The sequence below is a fragment of the Vigna umbellata genome, chromosome 4 (assembly GCF_029865625.1).
Source record: "Vigna umbellata cultivar VRB3 chromosome 4, Vumbellata_1.0, whole genome shotgun sequence".
Classification (NCBI taxonomy): domain Eukaryota; kingdom Viridiplantae; phylum Streptophyta; class Magnoliopsida; order Fabales; family Fabaceae; genus Vigna; species Vigna umbellata.
The window spans coordinates 72,730,281-72,754,676 of NC_142168.1; the positions used below are offsets into that span (position 1 = coordinate 72,730,281).

At 34.2% G+C, this 24,396-nt stretch overlaps 3 protein-coding genes across 4 annotated transcripts; all 3 read left to right on the forward strand.

Moving 5' to 3' along the window:
- The first annotated feature begins 300 nt into the window (after positions 1-300).
- LOC148201170 (ferric reduction oxidase 7, chloroplastic-like) lies at positions 301-6,351 on the forward strand. Its single transcript, XM_088113442.1, has 9 exons — positions 301-663; positions 739-832; positions 1,058-1,258; positions 2,130-2,364; positions 4,070-4,397; positions 4,487-4,739; positions 4,917-5,172; positions 5,282-5,714; positions 5,914-6,351. The coding sequence occupies exons 1-9, from the start codon at positions 429-431 to the stop codon at positions 6,081-6,083; spliced, it is 2,205 nt and encodes a 734-aa protein (XP_087969568.1). The 5' UTR covers positions 301-428; the 3' UTR covers positions 6,084-6,351.
- A 2,122-nt stretch (positions 6,352-8,473) lies between these two features.
- LOC148201171 (endoglucanase 25-like) lies at positions 8,474-12,132 on the forward strand. The gene is made up of 6 exons (XM_088113228.1): positions 8,474-8,989; positions 9,097-9,410; positions 9,815-10,273; positions 10,848-10,983; positions 11,084-11,256; positions 11,373-12,132. Exons 1-6 carry the CDS (start codon positions 8,617-8,619, stop codon positions 11,772-11,774), a joined length of 1,857 nt encoding a protein of 618 aa, XP_087969354.1. The 5' UTR covers positions 8,474-8,616; the 3' UTR covers positions 11,775-12,132.
- Positions 12,133-12,661: 529 nt separating this feature from the next.
- LOC148201172 (MLO-like protein 13) lies at positions 12,662-17,727 on the forward strand. Of its 2 annotated transcripts, XM_088112439.1 has the most exons (14): positions 12,662-12,903; positions 13,071-13,128; positions 13,547-13,767; positions 13,896-14,012; positions 14,140-14,188; positions 14,285-14,358; positions 15,191-15,265; positions 15,368-15,456; positions 15,558-15,607; positions 15,694-15,734; positions 16,487-16,693; positions 16,782-16,849; positions 16,957-17,017; positions 17,161-17,727. In XM_088112439.1, the coding sequence occupies exons 1-14, from the start codon at positions 12,784-12,786 to the stop codon at positions 17,338-17,340; spliced, it is 1,410 nt and encodes a 469-aa protein (XP_087968565.1). In that variant the 5' UTR covers positions 12,662-12,783; the 3' UTR covers positions 17,341-17,727. The 2 variants fall into 2 exon arrangements, with proteins under 2 accessions (XP_087968565.1, XP_087968566.1); XM_088112440.1 differs by lacking the exon at positions 13,896-14,012.
- Positions 17,728-24,396: the final 6,669 nt, after the last annotated feature.

Sequence of the window (24,396 nt, forward strand, 5' to 3'; positions counted from 1 at the left end):
ATTCAAAAAGTGAAAATTGTAGTTTCAAGCCATTCCATCTGAGGCTCAAATGCATGGTCCTAGAGAGAAAAAGACGAGAGAGAAAAACAAGTGTGTCGATGTTGATGTTGATAACCTGAGATGTTACATTTCAATTTTGTTCCTCTCTTCAATCCATAATTGTAGTGGTAATGTGTGAAATCTATGTTTCTACACCACCACATATGTTCTATCTCAATTATGTAGTCTATTCTATTATCCGCCATCAGTTCAAAATTCATTTGGGTGGCTCTAAGTTGCTCAGCAAATCAATATTTTGGGTTCCACACAAAAAGCTTTTTGTCTTCATTTCCACTTCAAGCTGGTATTTTTATGCCTCAAGAAGCTGCAACTAATTGCATTAGTGCATAGTGTGGAATACCCTTTTCGGGGAGGAAGAATTTGTGTCCATGGAGAAAAACAATGTTGACTACAGTCCTTTGCTTTCTCCTCGTGGCGATGAAAGTGCAAGCAAGACACTATCATCTTCTCTTGTGTCAGCTACTAAAGGGACTCTCAAGTTTTTTATCTGCGTGATCTTTGTTTTGTGGACAGCTTTTATCTTTTTTCAACCTGCAAAGCCTGTGAATAAATTGTTTTCAACATGGAATGAGCTCAACCGTAACTCTCCTTTTGGAATCACAGGTTAGTTTATCTTTTTTCTTGTTTTCACCTTGTGTGTGGCGTGAGTTCAAAGCTAAAAATGTGTTTTTTTTGCAGGAAGCATTTTTGTGGTGTTCACTGCCCCACTTCTCATAATTGCATTTCTTGCCATTGCGCACCTAAATCTTACCGGGGAGGATCAGCTTCAAGGGTATGTGATTTCCCAAAACGTTTCTATCCCTGTAATGAATTTCTTCATCACCATAACATGATTCTAAATGCGGTCACAGTTTTGTCACATCCTTGCTATTTTGAAAAATATTGGCACAATGAGATCACAATTGCAGTTGCTGTTACTTTTGGTGATGTGATCGAAGTTGCAATTTTTTTAAAACCATGGTTTTGAGTATATGTTGTACTTTGTTTATTATTGCAGGAAGAAGAGTTCCAAAAATCCTAGGTTCCGCCTATGGACATTTCCTGTGCTTATCAGAGGACCATTTGGGGTTGTTTCTGCCACAGAGTTAATTGGGATTGTCCTCTTTTTGCTGTATGTTCTCTGGGCTACTTACGCTTATAGTGTGGAGGCCCTTGGAATTATCTCTGAATCTGATATGTCATCCTTTAGAGAGAAGAGGTACAATAGTCTTGTGCCTTCATTTATCTTATTTGGATTCTGCAGACTTAGTTTTTTTAATGAGATGATAAAAGGTAGTAGCACATTCTTATTAGCTGAAATTGGTTTGAAATCATTAAAATTTGTGGATTTCCTTCATATTTGAAGAGTGTATAGAGAGACTGACAGTGTATGTTGCTAGTATTCCTCAAAATGAAATTATTTTCTTTGTTGAAGACTTCCTAGTTTTCCCTTTGTTGTTGGAGTACTAATTGTTTTCGAATTTGGATTCTCTGCTGGATTAATTTTGCTATCTTTCTGCCGTGTCTTCAAAATATACTGATGGACACTGATTTTGATATTTTAAAATATATAAAAAAGAATTTTAATAAACATATCAATGTATTTTTCTTATACTTATTCTTTAGGATTTCTTTTGGGATTCTTCAAGAGATATTTCTCAATCAGCGTTTGATTGGTTATTGAAAAATAACTCTACCATGAAACTAATAAAAAGGGGGAATTGTAATTAAAAATTCTTGGTCCAATAAACTCCAGAGAATCTATTGAGGTTTTAGAAGGTATACAAGAAAATCTCAGCCAAGTTTGGTACTGTGTAGATTACTATAGCGATATGAAACTTTTGTGTCCCAACACATGTATAATTGGAGTGATGAAATGTCAATATAAATTACGTGTCTTGACATGGAATCCATATATTGGCTCCTGATCATGCTTCAAATGGAATCTTTTTTGCTTTTAATTATCAGACAACGTCCATCCTTGAAAATTAAATTTTGGAACAAGCATTTTTGGCTTAGAAATTTTACAATGTTCATGTAGATGTAACAACGATGAACATGATGAAGCTGTTTCATTTGATTCTTTTCAGCATATTCATGATAAAAATTATGGGACTTCGAACCGGAGCAATTGGATTAATGTGCATGGCTTTCCTATTTGTCCCGGTTTCAAGGGGATCTGTTCTTCTCCGCTATATAGATATCCCTTTTGAACATGCCACAAAATACCATGTATGGCTGGGACACCTCACAATGGTGATATTTACTATCCATGGACTTCTCTATGTCATTGCTTGGGCAATGGAAGGCCGCCTTGTAAAGGAAGTGAGTCCTCTTTAATGGATTTCTTTTCTGAAGATAGTTTATACTCACTCTGAATTTGAATGTACAGGACAAACAAAAGTGTTATTTTTCAACTCCCTTTGTGTTCTATTTGTTTATTTGTGTATTTGGTATAATGATATAGTTCTTGATTGCTGAATGAATCTGATTTTAATGAACTGATGTAAATGAAACATTGAATGCTTTGAACAAGGCCCAATTGTTTTTAAAGAAAAGAAAAACAAGCTGTATTGATGCATTCTTGCAAAATAATATTGGCTATCAATGGTTGATTTTGTGCTGAATTGGTAATCTTCTAAAAAAATGTTTGCATTATCTATTTACTTTTGAGATTTTCATTTTTTACTTATTTATCAAAAGGGAACCTTCCAAACTAATAACGTGTCTTTTGTAAATTGAGTTTTAATCACACATGTAAGTTCTTAATTTAAAGTATAATATAGGAAAACATAATGATGAGAATATCTCTAATTATCAATTGTAAATATTTCCCTAATTACTGAGATATTAAATCATACCAAACTCAAGCAAAATTCAGTTGAAACGGCTGAAGCACAAGGAGATTGCTTTTAGCTTTCTTCGTGCTACAGACAAGATATGAGTCACCAGAGACTATTAAACTGGGTAGTTGATCCATAAACTTTCTTTGCACAACTCACCATGCAAAAAGGCTTTTTTAATGGCCAACGGGTGAAAAGTCCAACCATGGATGGCAGTCATGGCAAGAGAAAGGTTTTTTGCAATGGTGGGAGATGGAAACTTCAATGGATCTTGCTAGTTGGAGAAAGGAGGATTCAATGATGGTGAATAGAGGATCGCAGGGCCACAAGAGCAGTGCTACATTTTTCCAAAGAGATCTTATCTTGATTCACAATTCATCCAACTTTAATGGTTTTTGCCCCTTAGAAGAAAATAATTCTTCCATGTAAACTAAGAAGGAAAATAAACTAAATACTGACCTTCATAGCTGTTTGCATTTAGGTTTCTCAACTCTAGGTTAGAAGTATATAATAACACAAGCCATTGCACTCCATTTGTCTTGTTCTTTTATTTTGCTTATGCCTTACCAAAATGTCTATAATGCTATCCTAATTTCCTCTTAGGTTTGGTAGTTGTTGATCAGCGGTGAAGTGACATCCTTTATTTCTTTATGCATGATCTTTTTATTAGGATAAATTTGAACTTATGACCTCCTACAACTCATTTGTCTCTAGCCACTAGCCCATGCCTAAGACTTTGTTCACTTGAATGGATTTGGGGAGAGTGATCAAGGGGATTTGAGAGGATTTGAAGGTAAATTTTGTTGTTATTTAGTTGAGTAGATTTGGAGGTAAGTGAGAGTGAATTTGGAAGTAAAGTTTGTAAGAATTAGTGTAGGATTTGATTGATGTGACAAATTAAAAAAATTTACTTCCAAATTCACTCTCACTTACCTCCAAATCTACTCAAATAAACAACAACAAAATTTACCTTCAAATCCCCTCAATCACTCTCTCCCAAATCCATTCAAATAAACAAAGCCTAATTGAGGCTTAATGAATGAGTTTGGTTGGTCTCAAGTGTCTTGTATTTAGAGAAATGATGGTTTATAAACATTAAAATCTAATTTTACTTCAATAAGCTTTATCTTGAACACATTGGCACAATCATGCTAACATTTCCATGCCTAATATGGTCCCTTTTGCAGTTAGTACAATGGAAAGATATTGGTGTAGCCAATCTCCCAGGAGTTATTAGCCTTCTAGCTGGTCTGTTAATGTGGGTGACCTCTCTTCCTGGAGTGCGAACATGGAACTTTGAGTTGTTCTTCTACACCCATCAATTATATGTAGTCTTTGTTGTCTTTTTGGCCTTGCATGTTGGTGACTTTATTTTCACTATGACTGCTGGTGGAATATTTTTCTTTCTGCTTGATCGGTTTCTGAGGTTCTGCCAATCACGAAGGACAGTTAATGTAATCTCTTCAAGATGCCTTCCGTGTGGCACTGTGGAATTGGTTCTTTCAAAACCTCAAAGTAATTACATACTCACCATAGTATTTCTGTGCACATAATTTTGTACCTTAACCAGTTCGCTGACAGTAAACCTTTTCAAAATGTTGTAGATTTGAGGTACAATGCTCTAAGTTTCATTTTCGTTCAAGTCCGGGAACTATCATGGCTACAGTGGCATCCATTCAGTGTTTCTTCTAGCCCTTTGGGTGGAAAGCATCACCTTGCTGTTCTTATAAAGGTTCTTGGCAAATGGACGGAGAAGTTGAGACAAAGGATTACTGATACTGATGCACAAAAAGATTCATCAGTCATAACAACTTCAGTGGAAGGACCATACGGGCACGAAGTACCATACCATTTAATGTAAGTGGTTACATGCCAATCTTTTTGTTCTGCACACATAATAAATGATGGAAACCATGATTTAGTCCTTGTTCCTTACTATGCATGGAGTTTCAGACCAAATAAGATTTTAGACTAACTTATGTTTTTGTTCTTCGCTTCTTCAGCTAATGAAATGACTGGCCATTTTGTTCTTAGGTACGAAAATCTTATATTAGTGGCTGGTGGTATTGGACTTTCTCCCTTCCTTGCTATACTGAGTGACATTCTCCACCGTGTTAGGGAGGGGAAACCCTGTCAACCGAGAAATATTTTACTTGTTTGGGCTGTGAAAAATTCAAACGAGCTTCCACTTCTCTCAACCATTGACATGGAAACAATTTGTCCATCCTTTTCAGATACAGTAAACATTGATATTCGTATTTATGTCACTCGAGAATCAGATCCTCCATTGGTGAGTCTACATTTCTTCATACAAATTTGTACTTTCTTCTGATGGTGCTTTGTTATCATTTACACATTCTTTTTTCCACTAAATTGTATCTGATTTCTGTTATCTGCAGGAAGAGGGGTACACTCACAAACCAATAAAATCTTCATTCTGCCCTATGGCTAGTGATTATGGCATGTCTGTTCTGGTTGGCACAGGAGACAATTTCTGGTCCGGACTTTATGTCATCTCATCTACAGTTGGCTTTGTGATATTGCTGGCTTTGTTGTATGTTTACTACATAACCCCATTTCACATAGAGATATGGTGGTACAAGGGACTACTATATGTGATATGCATGGTTGCAAGTGTGGTTATCTTTGGTGGTTCAGTGGTTGTATTGTGGCACAATTGGGAAAAGCAAAGTTATTTGAAAGAAAAGTCCAATAATGAAAATGTTGATGACAAGATTCACCAAAATAGCTCTTTGGCTCCCAAGGATCAAAGTCAAGTCAGTATTGAAAAGTCAACTGTCGTTACCTATGGTTCCAGGCCAGACTTCAAAGGTATGTCTTTATGAACATAATTTTTCAACAAAACTAAGATGTGTTGTTGTATTGTATGATCTAAGTTAAAGTTTCAGCTGGACAATCTGCATAATAAAGCATCCAATTAAATATCATTGTATTTTATTGAAGTGAAACTCTAAATCTAACCAAATATTTACTACCTATAGTTACTAATCAAGATACATATGCATTGCAGAAATTTATGAATCAATGTCAAAGAAGTGGGGCCTTGTTGATGTGGGTGTCATAGTTTGTGGCCCTTCAACACTTCAGACAAGTGTTGCTGAGGAAATCAGGTCACACAGCATGACAAGACAACGCCATGATTCCATCTTCCATTTCCACAGCCATAGCTTTGATCTCTAGCTCCCCAAAAGGAAGATGGAAGACACATATATGTGTGTGTGTATATATATATATTCCCTCCTAAAATTAGAATCCTTCTGAGGATTATAGAACTTAGAAGGGTTCTAGAATTGTCACCAGACATGTTTTATATGCAGTTTCAGGGATGATTATAATGTTAATCTTCAGTTTTCTGTGGCTTCTTTCAGTCTCATCTCTTAGAAGTGTAAATTACTGGATCAGAGGATACCTTAAATCCGAAGCAAATACTATTTTAAAGTAATTTTCAGTTGTAGGTGAGTATAGTTTTTGGTACTGTATTTAACCTCACCTAACTATCATTCTGTGAAAAAATACATATCAACAGATTAGGCGTACCGAACCTTTGATTTATTAGTGTTTTTTTATTGATAAAACAACAACGAAATATGAATTATTGTAGCTAATAAAATGATGAAAGCATCTCTGCAAGTTTCATTGGTTGCACTTATTAAAAGATGGTACGTCATTAGTTGATAGAGGATGACACATCATCGTTAATGAATGGTGGTTATTCATCACATTTCCTTCAGATTTTGTTAATGGTTGTGATAAACTAACTAGTTAGTATCTGATTTATCAAACGATATTTTTTTATATAAACTTATTCTATGCAAGTTGTGCAATATAAACCAGATTGTAAAAGTTAACCACACACACTTATCTTCATACTAATCATTGATTACTTCAAGTGGTGTATGTTGTTAAATTAATAAAGGTATCTCTCATTAAGAAAAAATATATCATTATATAAGTGATGGGATTAAAGTAAAAGTTTAGTTAGAAAAATTGTATGAGATAATGAAAATGTAAAGTAATGTATGAATTGATGTGTAGTTGCATGGTCGTATTCTTCCATTGCTTCATTATTGCTTTGAAGACAAGCATCGGGTGCTTTTTAGGTGTGGAGTTTCTACTTTCTACACATTTGGCTTTGCTCTCTCTCAACACTTTCGTCAAACATCTCGCTTTCATTTTTCTCATTAATTGCATGCATGAATGGGATCTACACAAAAATAAAATAAAACCAAAAAAACGCGTTTATCAACGAAAATATTTGTATAGAAAAGTTAAATACTAAACAATTTAGAGGTCAAAGTTAGATTAAACACTTTATCTAAAATTTAATTTATCAAAATCTTTTTTCATCATTTTTACATTTAAAGAAACATAAACATCTTAATTTAGCTCTATCTTAAATAATACAAAACTTAGCTAGTATATGAAAATTAAATTAAAAAAAAATGTTAAAATTAGTTACTTAAATTTGTGAGTAAAACTTAGCTAGTGGTAAAGTTGTGACACGAAACCTATAACGCAATAAAAAGAAATGGTAAAGGAATTACGTAAAGCAACACCAAAAGAATATTAGAAGACTGAATAGTTTCCTTCATGTTTGGCCCACCTCAACAATAAAGAAAGGGATTAAAAAAGAAAACCAACTACCGTATGTATGTACGTGTATATATACAATACTATACAATACAAAAAGTACGTTTTTATAGAGTTTTGTGGACAAAAATTATATTAAAAATGACTTGATTAACTTGATTTAACACTTGCATTAAAATTAGTGATAGATAAAAGTAAACCTAATTAAAAAAATGCTAAAACCGACAGAAGAGAAAGTGAGAGATGGTATGTATCATAATTTCTTCCTGTGTCGGCAAACAAAACCTATAAAAGAAATGCCACGTTCACCCACCATAATTTTTTAATTAGTTTTAAATTCCATAATCAACATGCTAATCACAAATTAATACTTTGTTCTTTATAGGGATCGTAATTGGAATCAGAACAACACAACACATGATGCTTTTATATTGCCCTAATTGAATAGGATTAGGTATCAATGCACGTGACACATTTCTGAGTATTTCCATTGTAATTTTATTTGTTTATTTTTAATCAAATTTATTTAAATTTTATTTTTAACCTATGTTTTTTTATTGTGTTGAATGAGTTGTGAGAGCGGTGCGTTGGATTTGCGGACAGTCTGTCAGCGTCGGCGGTAGACACGTCAGTGTCTCAAACCTAATTAATACAATTTCCCAAACCAAAATCTTGATATAGTAATTAGGAAAAACTAAAACAAATCAGAAAAACGAAAGCAAAACCCCAACGCATAATTAATTAATGATGAATGATAATTAATAATTATCATTAATATTATTATTATCATAAGAGAAAGGCAAGCACCGTCACTACCAGCCACGCAATCTTTTCAACTAAAACTTTCCATTTCCACCAATTCAAAATAAAATAATCAAATAACAGCGATTAAGTTTAACTTTTTTCGACTTTTAAATAATTATTAAAGAAAATAAATAAGAAGAAAAAAAAAGATATATATAAAAAAAAGGAAGAAAGAGGACAGCAAGCACCAGCACAACACACGCAGTCCTACTAATACTAAGCAGCCAAACCTCTGAGTTCGCTGATTCGAAGAAACAGTGTGTTGTGTTGTGTGTTGTGTCGGTGGCATCGTTGGAGTGAAAAAACAAAAGGAGCGAGAATGTACGGTAGAGATCCGTGGGGTGGTCCGTTGGAGATCAATGCGACGGACTCCGCCACGGAGGAGGAGCGGAGCCGGAACCTGCAGGACTTGGACAGGGCGGCGCTGTCGCGGCCCTTGGACGAGACGCAGCAGAGTTGGCTCCTGGGTCCCGGCGAACAGAAGAAGAAGAAGTACGTGGATCTCGGTTGCATCATCGTCAGCCGCAAGATCTTCGTATGGACCGTCGGCACGGTTCTCTTCGCCGCATTCCTCGCCGGATTCATCGCGCTCATCGTGAACACCGTCCCTCGTCACCACCACAAACACCCGCCTCCCGACAACTACACGCTCGCCCTCCGCAAGGCCCTCATGTTCTTCAATGCCCAGAGATGTAAGCAACTGAGATCCCTCATCGAGTAATCGTGTTTGTGTGATCATTGTTTGTTTAGTACACGTACACTAACTTGTCTGAACTGGTTGTGTTTGTTCCTGTTGCAGCGGGGAAGTTGCCGAAGCATAACAATGTGTCTTGGAGGGGGAACTCGGGTATGCAAGACGGGAAGTCTTCTGATACGTCTTCTGCGATTAAGGATCTGGTGGGTGGGTTCTACGATGCCGGGGATGCTATCAAGTTTAACTTTCCTGCTGCGTTTTCCATTTCTATGTTGAGTTGGAGTGTGATTGAGTACAGTGCAAAGTATGAGGCTGCTGGGGAGCTTGATCATGTTAAGGAGATCATTAAGTGGGGTGCTGATTATTTTCTCAAGAGTTTCAATAGTACTGCTGACACCATCACCTCACTTGCTGCTCAGGTATCCAACGACACCCCTTTTTCTTTGTGTTTTGGTTCATTCTTCATTTCTCACGTCAAGTCATTTGCTTCGGAAGTTTCGTTCTAGTGGTAGTATAGTAGGGAGCATGATTTTAAATTGTGTTGCAATTCGCCATCCTTGATATTGTGGGAAACTGTGTACAAATATGGCTGATCCATACTTTAGGAATGGATCAAGGATTTAAATTGTGGTCAAAGTCACACGTTTGTTGCATCTCGCAATTTTCGGTATTGCGGGAGATTGCAGATACATGGGGATGACGCAGTTGCAATTTTGAGTGGTTTGAAAAGATAGGTTGGGTTGATGGGTTAGAATTTTGTTGTGGGGTGTGGAGTATGGAAGAGGATGTGTGCCAATTATTGTTTTTTGGGCTTGTTTGACAGGTTGGGGTAGGAGATACTTCTGGTGGGAGTACTCCCAACGATCACTATTGCTGGATGCGTCCGGAGGACATGGACTATGATCGCCCTGTGACTGAGTGCCACAGTTGTTCAGATCTTGCCGCTGAGATGGCTGCTGCCTTGGCTTCTGCTTCCATTGTTTTCAAGGACAATAAGGCCTATTCCAAGAAACTGGTGCATGGTGCAACCACGCTCTTCAAGTTTTCGAGGGATCAGAGAGGTAGGTACAGTGCTGGGAGTTCGGAAGCTGCAATATTTTATAACTCAACCAGTTACTGGGATGAGTATGTTTGGGGAGGCGCTTGGATGTACTTTGCAACTGGAAATTCGTCATACCTTAAGCTTGCTACTGCTCCTGGCCTGGCCAAGCATGCTGGTGCCTTCTGGGGAGGCCCTGATTATGGGGTACTCAGCTGGGATAACAAACTTGCTGGTGCTCAGGTAATTTTATAGGGATTCTTTATTATGTGTATGTGTGTATATCTATATTATGCTCTAGTTTGTCTTGGTTTGTCATTTGGAAACTAGATTAACATAAACAAACAATAGCTAGAAGTTAAAGTCATGATGATGAATTAGATATAATGAATTTCTAAGTTTTTTTGTTCACTTTTCATTTTTCAAGAAGACATCTTAGTTTAATAATAATTGTCTTAAAGTTGTAGTGTTTATGGTGGATGCTGTGTGGTTTTCAATACTTTGTCCTTTAGCAGCAAAAGTCGAGTTCTATACTAGATGTCTGGCTAATCATTCCAAAATCGGAAATACTTATATCTGGTATTATTGCTACTAACCTTGGATTATTTACCTTTGTAAATGTCATAAGTTCTTCTGCCAATGCTTTTCTGCGTTCAGATCTTCATGTTAAATTTAATTTTGTTCTCATATATGTTGCCTTTCCCGGCCTTCCCGAGATGTTTTTCCTTGCACGTGGTCTTTATGTCATGCATTACCTTGCAGGTTTTGGCAATTTTAATGAAAATTCATTTAATTGATTTGATTTTTCATTATTTAGGTTCTTCTGAGTCGTTTGAGGTTGTTCTTGAGTCCTGGCTATCCATATGAAGAAATTTTGAGGACCTTCCACAATCAGACAAGCATAGTCATGTGCTCCTATCTACCAGTTTTCACAAGTTTTAATAGAACCAAAGGTAACCATTCTTGCTTCAAACCTTTCCACCAGTCACATCAGAATTCATGACTTTCTGATTACTTTTCTCTGATGTAAATGTTCGTATTTTGTGCACTCAGGTGGCTTGATTCAATTAAACCATGGTAGGCCTCAGCCTCTGCAATATGTTGTCAATGCCGCCTTTTTGGCTGCCCTATATAGTGATTATCTTGATGCTGCTGATACACCTGGATGGTATTGTGGACCTAATTTCTTTTCAACAGACGTGCTCCGTAACTTTGCCAAGACCCAGGTATGTGGTATTTCCTTCGAGATAGTCATGTATGGGATCCAAATCCCTCATATTATTGATATCACTATGATGTGCCAGGGTTAATTTTTCTTTTCCTTTTTTGGGTGTTTTTGCAGATTGATTACATTCTTGGGAAAAATCCGAGGAAAATGAGCTATATTGTAGGTTTTGGTGATCATTATCCAAAGCATGTCCACCATAGAGGTGCATCTATTCCAAAGAACAAGGTCAAATATAGTTGTAAAGGTGGATGGAAATGGAGGGATTCTTCCAAGCCAAACCCAAATACAATTGTTGGTGCCATGGTCGCTGGTCCTGACAAGCATGATGGCTTCCATGATGTTCGTTCAAACTACAATTACACAGAGCCAACACTTGCCGGAAATGCTGGTTTAGTTGCGGCACTAGTGGCATTGTCAGGCGACAAGAGCACATCAATTGACAAAAATACCATTTTCTCTGCTGTTCCCCCTATGTTTCCCACGCCACCACCACCTCCAGCACCGTGGAAACCATAAGTGCACCCTGCCATTGCTTATTTCTTTCCATCAAGTACCCCTGATGATTCGAGTGACGTGTAACCTTCATTTTGTATCAACTGGAAGATCAAGGTAATTTTGCAGAGAAAAGCTTGGAGAAATGGAATTATAGTGGAGCTTGGCCTAATCAATATATAGCTGCCTGGAGCCAATGATTGATCCAAGTTAAGAATTGATAGAGTGGGTACTTGAGAGTGTGTCTCTTTAAATTTTTGTGATACACATAGTATATATGTATCTAAATCAAATCAAATCAAATCTTGTATTCTTTAAACATAAACTGAACAGCTTGTAATTGTTTGACAGTCTCATCTAATGCCTTCACAGTTTTTCTCAATATTTGTCTTCCATGCTATCTATTTTCGTTTAGTCTTTTATTTTTCTTCTCGTTAAGTTTGGGTTCTTTGTTATTCCTATTTTGTGAAGTAGCCATTTAAGCTGCTCTAAAAGGCTCTACTAGTGGATCTAGCCATGCACAATCAAATTTTTAACTGCTAGAAACCATCCTCTTAAATAACCTTCCCTTTTGTGTATGTACTTCGAACACTATTAAGAGACAACGACACGAAAAAGAGAAACAAGTGGCACACTATTCAATCGTATGACTTTGACAACAGTACGTTTCTTTTATGCTCCACGGTGCTGCACTTTCTCCGTAAAACACAAAAAACAACGTTACACTTCAAAATGCACTTTCGATTCTTTTTTGTCGTCGTAATGTGAAATTGCAAGGTTGTCAACAAGCTATCTTTATCAGTAAATCTTGCACGCTACTCCGTGACCAGCACTTTGAATCTGGTTCGACCTTTTATGCATGCCAACTTCATTTATTTGTCTTGATACCTTGATAAGTTGGGAAACATTCCTTGCTTGTTGTGGCTTGCATCAATTCTGCACCATGTAGAATATCGTTGCCTTGACCACCATCACTTTCAAGCCAAAATATATATTGAACAGAAAGAGTTTTTTTGTTAACGAAAGTGCAAACATGGCAGAAGAACTTAACCACTCTCTGGAATATACACCAACATGGATTGTTGCGGTTGTTTGCTGCATAATTGTTTTCATCTCCCTTTGTGTTGAACGTGCCCTTCACAAACTCGGAAACGTAAGCTCACATCTCTCAATTCACAGTTCTTCTGGCCTAGTCGATTTCTCAACCATTTTGTTCTGTTTAAGGGAGTTGTATTATTCTTGTTAAGTAATTATTTTCTTTTTGGTATGTATTAAATCATTTCATTCATGATGAGTTGTTTGTTCGGTTCAATGTTACAGTACCTAAAGAGAAAAGGTCAGAACGCACTGTATGAAGTCTTGACAAAATTGGAAGAAGGTAGTCTCTTCAGTTTCAATTTGATTCACTCTCAAGCACAAAAGCTTTTCAATATTATATGTTGGTACATCTAACAATCTTTATTGGCATTTTTATCTGTAAAGAACATTATTATGATTTTGAAGTGGGAATTTCAATTAACATAGAATCACTGAATCAATGGTGACATTAGTGTAATCCAGTTCCTCAAAAATAAAATCATTCAAATACCGGACCGAGTCTTGTAAGTGAAGAAAGTAAATACAAGTAACAACTGCATTTTTGAATTGGACTATACAATATGTGTTCTCAATCCTATTGAGTACAAAGCATTTGCGTCACATCTATTGAGCATATATATCATTCATGATACTTCTATAAATGTCCAATGCAACATGTTATTCTTTAGCCTGATCAGTGTGTATTTTTGTTTCACCAGAATTGATGCTTTTAGGGTTCATTTCCCTTTTGTTAACCGTCTTTCAAGGTTTAATAAGCGACATTTGCATCTCACCAAACCTTGCAACCCAAATGCTTCCATGCAAAAGGCCTCATAGGTCTTCAGAAGGTTCAGCGCATTATCAGACATACTATGATGCTATAATAAACAGAAGGAGGCTTTTGTCTAGTGGTTCTGGTTCAGATCATTGTACACATAAGGTTATTACCAATGTCACTGACAAAAAAATTGGAATTCTGTAAAGCTGGAAATATCACAAAATAACATTTTCACATACAAACAAACTATTTGATTCATATTTAAATCCATGCCTTTTTTTCCTAAGCAGGGTAAGGTTCCACTGTTATCATTGGAATCTTTACATCAGCTTCACATTTTTATCTTTGTATTGGCCGTTGTACATGCAATATTCTGTGTCACAACAATGCTTCTTGCAGGTGCAAAGGTAATATAATATGCTCCTCAGTAAAAGTTGGTGATATTATGTTCCTTGAACTTGATATATTCTTAGTAAAAGTAATAGTTCATCCATGATTTGCAGCATATTAAAGTTTAATATTTACATGGTGTAGATGCGGGAATGGAAGGTATGGGAGGATCATTATCGAGATTACAGTGAAGGTTCAAATTATACTCTGAATTTAAAATTCAGATGATCATACAAGAAAATGATTTTTTTTTCTCTCTTCATATTCTAACTTCCTAGCTCAAATGCAGCAATAGATAAACATGAGTTCTTCAAAGAAAAAAGTCGAGGATATTGGAGAAAAGCAGCTGTTATTAGTTGGCTGGTAAGTCATCAGAACCTTCTTCAATCTTCTTCTAACTTTAACCTTTAGGATGAAGAAAATTGAAATTGTAAACTTCTACCAGTTCTTATAGAAGTAGTACTTCTAGAGTTTGATAAGAATGCTCTGATATATTTATTATAAAACTCAACCAATTGCATGAAAGTGAGAATGTTAAAATAATGAGGAAATTTTGCATGTATTCCATGATTATTGTATGCATTTAATGATTATGAATTATCTTTTATACACTTGTAATCAATTAGATATCACGGTTATAACTTTTAGAGTCTGTTTGTGAAAGGGTTTTTAATGGAGGAGAGAGCATGTGACCTTTTCCTTGTTTGGTTTACAAAGGTAATAGGAGATTTTAACAATTAATTTACTTTATAATACCTTATAATTTTGGACCAAAATAAATTAATTTTTCACTAAAATGCTTTAAATCATCTCTTCTTAGTTCAAAATCCCTACAAAATTGGAGGGTTGTAAAATTAGGATGCATAGGGATTTTCCTCTCCTCCATTTCCCACTGATAAAACATTATTGATAATTATTGTAAAAACCAATAGATATATCATATGGTAATTGTTATAAGTTAGTAAATATTCTATTTTACTGTATAGGAATAAGTTATGCAGATAAAGTTTTAGAATAAAGGAGAAAACTATAAAAGTAACAGTGTTTATTAAATTGAATAATGCGTCAAAATTTAAATTACAAAATTTATGTTACAGGGTTTTGAGAAGAATATTTTCTTCAAATACTTCATTTTATTAAAGTCACATGGCTGGTTAAACTCTAAGGATATATAGTTTTGTGTTTGTTTTGGCAGATATCATTCTTCAAGCAATTTCATGGCTCTGTTACAAAGTATGACTACTATGCACTTCGGTATGGATTTGTCAAGGTTAAGATCTTTTCATGCCATATATTGTTAATCATTTTGAGAATAATAACTATTTCATCATATGCACATGAAACAAATTATGATACTCATAACATTTTTCAGAAACACTTCTCAAATAACCCCAACTATAATTTTCATAATTACATGCTGAGGACACTTGAAGTAGACTTCAAAAGAGTTGTTGGTATCAGGTAAGAGTTCAGACAAGTTCTTCTCACCTATTTCAGTTCATTGCAAGAAAATTTCCTTGTAATGAGCCAACTGTTCTTGATTTGTTTACCTACTATTGTAGCTGGTACCTTTGGGTTTTTGTTGTGCTGTTTTTGCTGTTGAACATTGAAGGTAAATGCTTAATCAAGATCCTCTAATTCTGTTGAAAGTAAACACTTATAGTTTTATATCTTCCTACTTATGAGTTTACTATGCAGGATGGCACACTTATTTCTGGTTAGCCTTTTTACCCTTGATAGTAAGTGACTTACACTCTTTACAATGTTTTTGTTGACATTACAAAGAAACCATCCATTTCATCTTTAAAGTATTATCCTCTCTCCTAAATGAATATTGAAGTAAAAATATTAGTAAAACACATTTAGTGTAGTGGTTAGGTATCTTATACTTACATTGTGAAGACATTCTATTTTGGAGAGGAATCTGATGCATTTTTTCTACCTGAGGGGTTCATCAGGGAAATATTATATGTAACTTGATTCTAACCATTATCGGAAATATTTTATGTAACTTGAGTCTAATCCATTATCTGAGAAGTTCATCAAGGAGATATTATATGTGACTTGAGTCTAATCCATATAAAAGATTGATACCACTTTTAATCCAAAATCTCAAGATAATGAGTTTATAAGTCTTTTTTTTATATGGTATTGAATTTTGTCATTTCTATCCAATGTGAGACTCAGACTTATACTTGAATTATTTTCCATAGAATCTCAGGTTCAATCCCTACAATGTGTGTAAATTTATCAGGTTAAAAAACAGTCACTGTAATGACCCAATGAGTAAGAAAAAACCCTATAATATGAACAAAAAAGAGTATAATACATCAATTTAGTTTCTTAACTGATGGATACTCAATACTTGGGAGAGTACTTAGAAGAGAGGGTGATGCTTTGGGAGTCAAATTGGTGATTTGTTTATAACAATACCAATTAAGCATGAGATGTTGGTATGATAAGAGTTATACTAAGCTTGCTTATGAAACAGCTTCTACTTCTGGTGGGGGCAAAGTTGGAGCACATAATCGCTCGTTTGTATCAGGATTCAATAAACATGTTGGAAAGAGATGATGACAAATCAGTGAAGCCATCAGATGAATATTTCTGGTTTACCAGCCCTCTCCTAGTCCTCCACTTACTTCACTTCATTTTGTTTCAAAACTCTTTTGAGATTGCATTTTTCTTCTGGATTTGGGTGAGTGTTACATCCATAAGCTTTCCTTTTCAAATCTTAATCATTTTACTAAAATAACTTGTCTGTCTCCTAACCATTCCCTATGCAGTGCACATATGGATTTGATTCATGCATTATGGAGAAAGTAACCTACGTTATCCCAAGACTTATAATGGGGTAATATACCCTTTCAATGTGAAATGAAAAACCATAACTTGAATACTTTTGCTATATTATGTGCTATGTTTTAATCTCACTGCTTAGAGAGGTAATGTGTCATGCAGTGTAATTGTTCAAGTGCTTTGCAGTTATAGCACCTTGCCTTTGTACACTATTGTGACTCAGGTAATTGAATAATCTAAAAGGTTATATTTCCTCCATCGGATTCATAAAAACTAGTTTGAAAGTACAATATAAGGTTTGATGAAATCAAAACTGATACAAACGTGTTTTTCTTGTTGATTTTAATCTCCTTACAATGAGAGCAGATGGGTAGTGAAATCAAGTCTCAGAATTCGCCTTCAAGTGACTCCCTCAATACACCGCATTCCAACTGCATGATCAAAGAATCAACCCAAACTGATGAACAAGCAATAATCATGGTGGAAGATGCAACATCTGCAATTGAGTTTGTTCCCTTGGAGAAACCTAATACATCCAACAGTTAATGAATAAACACTCACTTTATTCCTGAAAATGTTTGACACTGTCATATTAGTATCTCATAAGTTAAAACAATTGATAAGTTTCTGAAATGTGAAACAAATCTTTAAATTTAAAAACGTACCACCATTTTAATTCCTTCAACTGTAGACTTTGTTGACACGATTTTCTGATGCACATATCTAAAACCTTTTTTTTTTGCTTCAATTTATGAACTGATGTGACAGTGTCTTACAATTTCAGAATCCAGATGATTTTTTACTCAGTATGTATTCTTCATCAGTTACTAGCATGAACTGATCTTGATTGTTGAAAAATTTGAAGTGTCAATACGACATTACTAATTGGTTTTAATGATGATTTTATTATAAAGTATACTATAATTCGGTTCTTATTTGTTGTTAGCATGAATACATGATTGTAAAGGGGACACACCAACAGTTCAACTGCATTCTTGAACATCACATTTATTTTTAATTAGAAGTAAATTATTCATTAAATGAAGGTACTGAGTGAAGCTTACGCAGTCCAGCTACAGCAGGTGATTCCTTGCTTTTGTTTTTTTAAAATGAAAATCATCCTTATGCACACTTCTCATTTTTCTTTCTTCTGTAAATTCATCTTAGACCATCTCATTCGTTTTCTTTTTCACATCTTACAGAAAAGAGTTTCTATTTCGTTGTTTAGATAAATTGAAATGGGACAAAAAAATAAAAGTATTTTATGCAAAATAAAAATTAAATTAGCCGCAAAAAATATAGAGGTTCGTTCTATTTTCCTTTCATATAAAATTATATATTATTTTTTAAAATTTTATGCTATAGGAAAAGGCCCCCAAGAAAACACGTTCCTTAAAACATACCTTTTCCCCCATAAATATATGAACAGTTTTATCTAATTTTAAGATCACATATTAATATTAGGCATGCACAAAATATGGATATAAAACTACATAACTCAAGCCAGTCTAAAGGATACTTTTTATAACAAAAGTATGAAAACAAAACCATAATACTTCACATCCCTGCTGAGAAGGATATTATTTCTAAGTTAAAGATACACTCTTTGGTTTAATTTACACTAAATCATGTCGTTAATTGCACATTTTATGTAATAAAAAAATGTTAGTAGGGCTTTCTTTCCAATTTATTATTTCTACCCGATTGGTGCATTTGCAGACTTTTCTATCCTACATGCTCATTTGAATAATCAATACAAGGCCTAAGAGGGAGGGTAAAAAGCATTGTGGTACATGTAGTCCTAAACCAAATTTAGATACATAAATATACACTAACATCGTGGGCAATTTTATTTCAATGGGAACCCTTCTCAATCTCAAGAGTAGTACTCCCTGATACAGAGGCAGCTTCCTCATTGGCCTCTGCAATTTTGAGTTCATTAAGGGCCTTTTTTGCATAAACAGTGAAAGCAATGGTGGTAACAACAGCAACTATGAAAGAAATTATGTTGTACACAATTTCTACAGTTGTCAATTGGTGCTTCCCGTACTGTGCGTCTGCCAAGGTCTTCAGTAATCGACCACTGTTCAAAATTGACCACCATTAACAAATGAGGAAAACATAGATTTATTAATGGCCATTGATAAAGAAAACAAGTTATGGATTCAGTCATATTGGGATCAATGAGCTAATATTTTATTCATAAAGTCATATATGTCTGTTTTCAAACAAACTTCACTAAGTTTAACTTTGACCATCTGTTGCCCTTCGACGGATTGCCAAGACATGAAAATGTCTCAATTTTTAAACAAGGAAAACTTATTTTAAATAATCTTAGCTTATGAGACAATCTCCTTCATTTTTTCTTTGTTCTTGTCTTCGTCTATAATAAGTGTTTGAGGAAAAAATTATCAAAATAGGGAAATCGTAACTCGTTTTTTCCAATTAAGAAAACACTTTATAATTATATCTGTAAGTATTTTAAAAATTGACTATACCCCTCTTAGAAAATTATAGAACTACACCCCTGCCACCCATCCAAACATAGCATAAAGGCCAAATAAGAAAGCACAAACCTGTAGATGTAAATGAAAGCTTCTGGCACCATTCCTGTTATTGATCCACATAAGTACGGCCAAAACCTCATATTGGTCACAACTACAGCATAATTGAAAATGGTGTACGGAAAAGGTGAAACTCTGAACAAAGCAACTACTTGAAATTGATGGAACCAACTCCCTTCCCCAGCAAGTCTAATCATTGCGGCATTCTTGGGCCATTTCTTTAACCATTGCTGAACCATTTATAAACAAAAGAGTATAAACAGAAAAGTAAAAAAGGAAGAAAAAAAACTGAAAAAACAACATGAATCTAGACTTGTGATCACTTGAGAAACAAAACGACTTACATGAATACGGTCACGGAAAACTAGTCCAATTAAGTAAGGGAGGACCATCCCTATGGTTGTGCCAACCATTATTATAACAAAGCCAAGGCCATAACCAAAAATCATCCCAGCCAACCACATGGAAGGGCCAGAAGGGATAAAAAATACTGGGAATAAAGCCAGAGAAGCAACAAGTACAAGGGCAAGAACTGGACGGCCAAAAGCGGTCGCTTCCCACTCCATGATTGGGTAAATTATCTACAACAGAAAATTTAGTAAGACCTGGGTTCAAAATATGAATTAACAGCAACCATGATGAGTGCAAGCTATTCCACAAGAATTAAAATATTGAGTCTAAGCTTGTTCAAAGGCAAAACCAAAAATATCAATATGGATGCAATTCCCAAACCACTTCTAAGTTTATAACCATAAGACATTTATGATATGATACTCATATGGTCTATAAAAAGACTGCAAACTAGGTTTAAAGAAACAAAGGGAGGGACGAGGAAGCAGAGTTTCCTAACACAGCAAGGGCAGAAAGCTGCTTTGTTCTTTCTAGTCATATAAATTGTCACATTAGCATTCACAACATGAGCTACTATATTGATTGAACTCCTCTAATATTTTCTCATCTCGTTGGATAGAAACATAGTCAACCGCAAACTGATGCCGTATAACATTTGTGAAGAATGAAAGAGCATAAAAACTTGTAGTTCTATTAATCTAATTGGCAACAGTACCCAAATACATAAAGCTGCCATGTGGGATGCCAAGGAAAATGCCAATCTTCAAATATTATTGTCATATAAAACATTTTGGTTGACAAAAATAGGAGACCGAAGGTGCACAGAAATGACATAATTATCAATATAAAATAAATCCATGAGTCAAAAAACATATTATAGATTAATTTCTGAATAGGAATTGTAAAGCTCACATCCCCAGATAACGCATATTAAGAAAAGAAATTCTGGTTACCAGAACAATTGTAAAGCGAGAGGAAGTACCTTTTCGAAAGTAAATGGCACTCCCCATTTCACTATAACAAGAGTAAGTACAACAATGACAAAGCACCAGAAAAAGGCTTTCACCCACCACCTGAAAGATTTAAATCTCGATACTGCTACAGGCTGTAGTATTTCATTTTCGACAGCCCTTGGTTCATCAGAAATGGCAAGTCTAACATATTCACTATTCCCCCTCACATGATGACTTGAGATTGCATGCTTTTCCAACTCCTTTGATGATTCTGGTGTCATCATTGTGATGCCAGATGACTAGAAACAAAAGCACAACACAAGGATGAAGCTGAGATTAATTAAAAATTCAAAGTGAATGCCCTAAATACTTAAATCAAGTAAGAACAATCATATGGCATAAGCAAAATCTATTTATAAACCAAGAGCAGAAATTATCTACCCGAATCACTACCATTAACAATCACATTGTATTTGTATGCAGGTGAAGAATTAAAACAAGGATGCTTAAAAAGATAATTAACACGACTTCTATTTGTATGCAGCTGAAGAATTATGTAGGACTTTGAAAAGAATTGGAAGTGTCAATTTAAAAATATATAGTAGGCTATACTCCTGTTTGTAGATATAACAAGGCAAACAGAAGCAAAAGCAGTGTAAGCAAGCTATACGAGTTACTTATATTAATAAATTTCCTTTCATACCATGTGCAGAAAAATTGCACAATACTAAATCAGTCAAAAATCATGTAGAGATGGCAAAGCTGCCTCGCTATTTATATCCAATTAAAAATCTGACACTATTAGAGCGTAAGATACTGCATATAAAGGCAGGGGCCACAGAATTTAACCCAAATAAAGCAATTTGTGATACCAGTCAGAAGCTAAATAATATCCTAAGAAAAACAGAATCCAAGCATGCTAGCTGAAAAAAAGCGTCTGAATATAGGGGACTGGTTAGAAAATATCAACGACTGCAAACAGCCCTGAAAGCATTATTGTCCTTTCTCTGACCCTCTTTGTTTTACATAGATGATATTTGCTCTCACAACCAACAAGAGCCCTAAGCACTAATTCAATTACCTTCGATTCCAAGAGCCACCCAACAGAAAAGAAGATCCCTAAGTATTTCAACACCAAAGCTGGGCCCCTTTTGATTTGAAATGAAAACCCAAAACAATTTTTTTCTCCTGAAGAAGACATTCAATAACCAAATAAGCAATAAGCAATTGCACCCACCTCTCTAACCACCTGAGAGGATCAAGGTGTTGAAGCCAAATTTTCCCAATCTAGAGATAGCTCTAAGTGAACTAACTAAGCCACTCCCTTTAAGCATCAAACCACCATAACATAACTCCAATTAACTTATTCACTTCATTAAATTGCAAAAATTTAAAACTTCAAGGCGCCTCCCTCTTCAATGTCCGCAATAAATGAAAGAAACAGTTTTGTTCTTTTTCGTTAAGAATTTCAAAAAAGAAAAAAACTATAAAGAAATATATGTCCTTGGAAACTGTGAAACTCACCAGAAGAGGAAGAAAAAGGAGAAAAAGAATCAGAGAGTGTTGTAGTAACAAGCTGAGAGTAAGCGACAGGTTCCTAGATTAACCTCGGCAGAGCTTGGCCGTCGGAGGGAGTCGGCGACCACCGCGGACGGCGGAAGGCGGACGGAGGAAGTTCAACGCGTAAGCCAAGAAAAAGAGAAGTTTGGAATTCACCGATGTTTCATTTTCAAACTTCAAATAAGGCACCTTCGTCTTATTATATTTATATTTCTAACTTTATTTTATTATTATTATTTTCAGAAAGAAAGGAAGAGAGAAGGAAAAAGTTGTTATGGTGGCTTTGGCAAAAAAAACGAAGCAAATAAAAAAAAGTTGTTTTAATTTCATGGTATATTTAATGCAATATATTTTACATTATTAATTAACTGATTAAATATAATAATTTAGGAAAGATAATAGAATTTTAGATTATTAATATGTTTGATTAAATTTTAAATCGATCATTGATTAATATATGAAAAAATCTTATGCTGTGGATACTTTAGTTTATGATTGTAAAATTGATTAATCAAGTTTTTGTGTTTATTTTTTCTTTTGTTTCTAGTAGAAGATAAAACTTACTTATTTTAGGTATGGATCAAGTTATTAATAACGATTACTTATTTTGTTAGTTTTACATAAATTTATTTTTTTAATTATTCCCAAACATACACTGTTAATTTATTTGCCAACTCCCAAAAAAAAAGAAAACCTAAATAGCTATTGATTCGGTGTATTTGGAGCCAAAGTTCTAAGAAGTTGTTTATTTATTAGTTATTCGGTCTCTTTCACTATTTTTGTTGATAAAACCCAAGGAAGTGGGTAACAACTAGAGTAACTTTGATTTAAAATAGAACGTTGGATTTGAATTTTAAAATAAATTAGAAAATATCTATAAAAATAGTTCGTAGGTGATATACTAGTTTGTAACAGAAAAATTATTTTTTAGTTAATGAATTGTTAACTTAAAACTTTTTAATTGCTAAATTAGTTTATTAAAGTATAAAATGCAGTAAAAATAGTTAATAAATACAAAGTGGGATAAAAAAATGCAATTGTGTTTTCTAGATAAAATATATTATCATGTAATTATAGTTTTATATTTTAAAATATAATTAAATTATAAATATTCTTTTAGTGTTTTTATTCATTTGTTGAAAATAACATATGATTTATTTTCAATAATTTATTTTATTTAATTTCGTAGATCAAATAAGTATTAATAAATTTTAATTTTTATGTATTTCCAAAATTTTAATTTTTTTATTATGTTGAATTTTTTACAACATTTATTATATATAACTATGTGTAATAATAGATAAAAATAATAATGATGGAAAATGTATCAGAATAGGAAAATAATGTAGACTACAAAATTACAAACTAGTGAAAATAATTCTTAACTTATAAATCAAAATATTTTAAAATAAATTAATTTGAAATAGGTTTAACCTATTTTATTAGAGAATCAAATATCTCACCTGAATAGTTAAAATGAAAATTTGATGACTTTGTAAAACATAGACTTTAAATATTGTGAGCTTAAAATATTTGGAGCCATCATCAAACGGTCAACGAGGTCACGCGCTAAACTGTTGGGTGAGTTCCGTGGTATGTAGGTAAGGCGAGCATAGGCGATAGATCTGAAATATAACAAAGCGCGTGGAAACTTGTGACGTATTTGTAAGTAGGATTTTAATTCAACAAAAATCAAAGACATGATACAAAATAACAAGAGATTGCAGATTCCGTCTTTATCTTCCACATCTAGAAGGTTAATATAGGTTATGTCAGAAGGTATTGACTTTGGACTTTTGACTTTTCTATGTCGCTTCTTTTCTTATCTAGCAGATTAATTTGCGGCCAGCTCTCCAGATTTATGCTATTGATCCAGTAAAGTTGCACTTCAACCTAAAACAAAATTTATTTGATGCTTTATCTTATTACTTTAACTATTACTATTTACAAATTTTATCAAATCAAGTTATTGTTTTTCAAATTTTATTATCATATTTTACTACAAATTCATTAAATACGTAATATGTAATGTATTCGATATGTATTTTATAGCCTTTTTTAAGTGATTAATTTATAGGCTAGTTGATTAGTTTATCTGATTGAAAATAAATTATTTGATGTGTTCGATTATATTGATTTTTTAAAAACTAAATTTGATTTGATTTTATAGAAGT

Bases quoted from the DNA above. Each gene is read 5' to 3' on its own strand.
- LOC148201170 (XM_088113442.1), top strand. From the start codon at position 429: ATGGAGAAAAACAATGTTGACTACAGTCCTTTGCTTTCTCCTCGTGGC. The intron at 664-738 runs GTTAGTTTATCT...TTTTTTTTGCAG, and splicing joins CTCTCCTTTTGGAATCACAG to GAAGCATTTTTGTGGTGTTC. The intron at 833-1,057 runs GTATGTGATTTC...TTATTATTGCAG, and splicing joins GGGGAGGATCAGCTTCAAGG to GAAGAAGAGTTCCAAAAATC.
- LOC148201171 (XM_088113228.1), top strand. From the start codon at position 8,617: ATGTACGGTAGAGATCCGTGGGGTGGTCCGTTGGAGATCAATGCGACG. The intron at 10,274-10,847 runs GTAATTTTATAG...TTCATTATTTAG, and splicing joins ACAAACTTGCTGGTGCTCAG to GTTCTTCTGAGTCGTTTGAG. The intron at 10,984-11,083 runs GTAACCATTCTT...TTGTGCACTCAG, and splicing joins AAGTTTTAATAGAACCAAAG to GTGGCTTGATTCAATTAAAC.
- LOC148201172 (XM_088112439.1), top strand. From the start codon at position 12,784: ATGGCAGAAGAACTTAACCACTCTCTGGAATATACACCAACATGGATT. The intron at 12,904-13,070 runs GTAAGCTCACAT...TCAATGTTACAG, and splicing joins CCCTTCACAAACTCGGAAAC to TACCTAAAGAGAAAAGGTCA. The intron at 13,129-13,546 runs GTAGTCTCTTCA...TTGTTTCACCAG, and splicing joins CTTGACAAAATTGGAAGAAG to AATTGATGCTTTTAGGGTTC.